General features: G+C 60.2%; 1 protein-coding gene across 1 annotated transcript in view; it reads right to left on the bottom strand.

Moving 5' to 3' along the window:
- Positions 1-1932, bottom strand: part of NKAIN1 (sodium/potassium transporting ATPase interacting 1) — a 63916-nt gene extending 61984 nt beyond the window's left edge. The window contains exon 1 of the mRNA XM_012811997.1: positions 1879-1932. Within this exon, the coding sequence (XP_012667451.1) occupies positions 1879-1932 (54 nt within the window). The remainder of the gene's footprint in view (positions 1-1878) is intronic.
- Positions 1933-2379: the final 447 nt, after the last annotated feature.

The following is a 2379-nucleotide window of genomic DNA, read 5'->3' as shown; positions in this document are numbered from 1 at the left end:
CACCTTAGGTGTATGTGGCTGGCGCCTTAGCCGCTTGAGCCACAGGCGCCGAGCCTGAGGCCAAGAGTTTGGGGTTGCTATGAGCTATGATGCCATGGCACTCTACCGAGGGCAACAAAGTGGGACTCTGCCTCAAGAAATTAATAAATAAATAAAAATTAAAAGATAATAAAGAATAATAAAATAAAATTAAAGAATTAACAAACACAGAAACCGAATTTTCTGAAATCTTTTAACATTTCTTGGCATTTTACCTTCCTCAGTATAGATAAAGGAGGGTGTTTCCAGTGTGAGCTAAGAGTTGCCAAGTAACTGATTCATTCATTTATTTTACAAATATTAATGGAGTGTCAGGCACTGCTTCAGCTGCTAGGGATTTAGCAGGGAACAAGACAGACAACCTCTACCCTTCTGGAGGTTCCATTCTACCTGCTCTTAATTAATCCCCTCTGCAGTCCTCAGGGATGAACATTTTATAGACAAGCAGACTGAGGCAGCCCAGTGAGGGGAAGTCACTTGCCCAGTCTCCCTGTGCTGGCAGCAAAGCTACCATCTTCAGAGCTGGGGCTATTTTTACCACTGCCCAGTAGGCTAAGTCTGTGGATAGCAGGATTGGAGCTGGTGTCCCCAAGAGGACAGAAGCAAGATGAATGAGGAGGTCTGCACATCCAGGCTCAAAGCTTCACTCTGCATTGTTGTTGGCACCTGTGATGGGAGGAGGCGACGGATGCAGGCAAGAATGGAGACCTAGAGCGAGGAGTCCAGCATGAGCGAGGCACAGGCTGTCCCCACTCATACTTGGACCTGAGCGTTACCATGGAGTTTCCCATGCGCTTCTGTCCAGAAGAGAAACAGTTTCTACCCTGTAGTGTTGACCCTCAGCTCTAGGGCAGGCGGGAGAACCCTGACCTCTCCTTCACCTGCCTGGCCTGACTTGAAAGGTAGAGGTGGCTCCCCTCAGCCCCCAAATTCACTTCTCCTGCCTTCCTGGGATAAGGCCTCCTGCTGCGGCTACGCACAGTGTCCTTAGATGTATTGACCCTGCCTACCCAGGGCACCCAAGTGTCTCCCCTTTGGTGCCAGCCCTGGCAGAGAAGCTGCCCTGGTGACTCTGATGACTGATGGAACATCCATGGCCACAGTGGCCAGACCAGAGCAGGCAGGGTGATCCAGGCTGGGTCAGGACCTGGCAGCTCCTCGTGACCGGCTCCTGAGAGGTGGCTTGCTATTCTCTGGACTGCCCAGCCAAGCAGGGTAAAGGGAGGGAGAAATAGCACAAAGGAGGGTTGAGCACTTTTGGAGTCTTTAAGATCCCAGCACACACAGATTGAATATGGACCAGCAATGGTCAGAGGTCTAGAGGCACACCAAAGAGAAACCGAGAAAGAGACAGGGGCACAGACTTTGTGAGAAACACTCACACTGGGGCGGAGACCGGAGACCCGAGGAAGACCCAAGCAAACCAGCGATCTAGAGGGAAACCCACGGCAGGGACCTCAGCGGATCCACAGACCTGCCCCAGACACACCCCCAGTCCTAGAGAGCCACAGTCCCAAAGCGCATCCCGCGACAGGAGGCCACTCGTACAGAGTGGGTCAGACGCGTAGCGCCCCAGGCGTCCGTCCAGCAGGCAGGGGGACTCGCGCACAGGACGCACTCAGGGACCTGGGGAGCGTCGGGTACAGCGGGGAGAAGCGCACACAAAGAGACAGCCCGGCCAGCAGAGCAGGCTCCGCCCGGTGCTCAGTGACTCCAGGCCACCCCCTACGCGGGCACTCGCACCACACACACACTAAGACACACACCCCACTCGCACGCCCCGGGACCGCGCCCCGCCGTGCCCCACCCTGCCCCGATCGCCGGGCGCGTGGCGCTCACCAGCTGCAGGCAGCAGAAAGCGACAAGCGTGCAGCGCCCACTGCACTTGCCCATGGCTCCGGGGGCCGCAGGGGCCGCCCGCCCAGGCGACCCCTTTCGCTCAGCAGCCGCCGCCTCTTCCGCGCGGGGCGGGCGCCGCGTCCTCCCCTCTGGGCGCCCCGGGCGGCGGGGCCGGGAGCCTAGGGCCGGGCTCGGAAGCGGCAGGTCCCCAGGGCTGGGGCCGGCCGGCCGCGCTCTGAGTCCATGGTCCGTCCGCCCGCGCTGGCTCCGCCGCGCCGCGCCTCCTTTGTCTGGCGGGCCGGCCGTCAGGCGCGCCTCCTGCCCCGGGGCGGCTGGCGGGGAGCGCAGGGCGGGGAGAGCGGGCACCGAGCGCGGCGCGGCGCACAGCAGCACTGCCCAGCTGGGGCAGCAGCCCGGGCACTCGGCCGCCGCAGCTTCCCGGCCCCACCACGTGGCTCCGCGGCCGCCACCGAGAGGAGGGAGGGGAGGGAAGTGCAGGGG

This window comes from Otolemur garnettii, unplaced genomic scaffold, assembly GCF_000181295.1.
Source record: "Otolemur garnettii isolate 467f Iridium unplaced genomic scaffold, OtoGar3 scaffold00184, whole genome shotgun sequence".
Classification (NCBI taxonomy): Eukaryota; Metazoa; Chordata; class Mammalia; order Primates; family Galagidae; genus Otolemur; species Otolemur garnettii.
The sequence above is the reverse complement of the archived record's forward strand: the minus strand, read 5'-3'. Positions and strand labels throughout refer to the sequence as shown.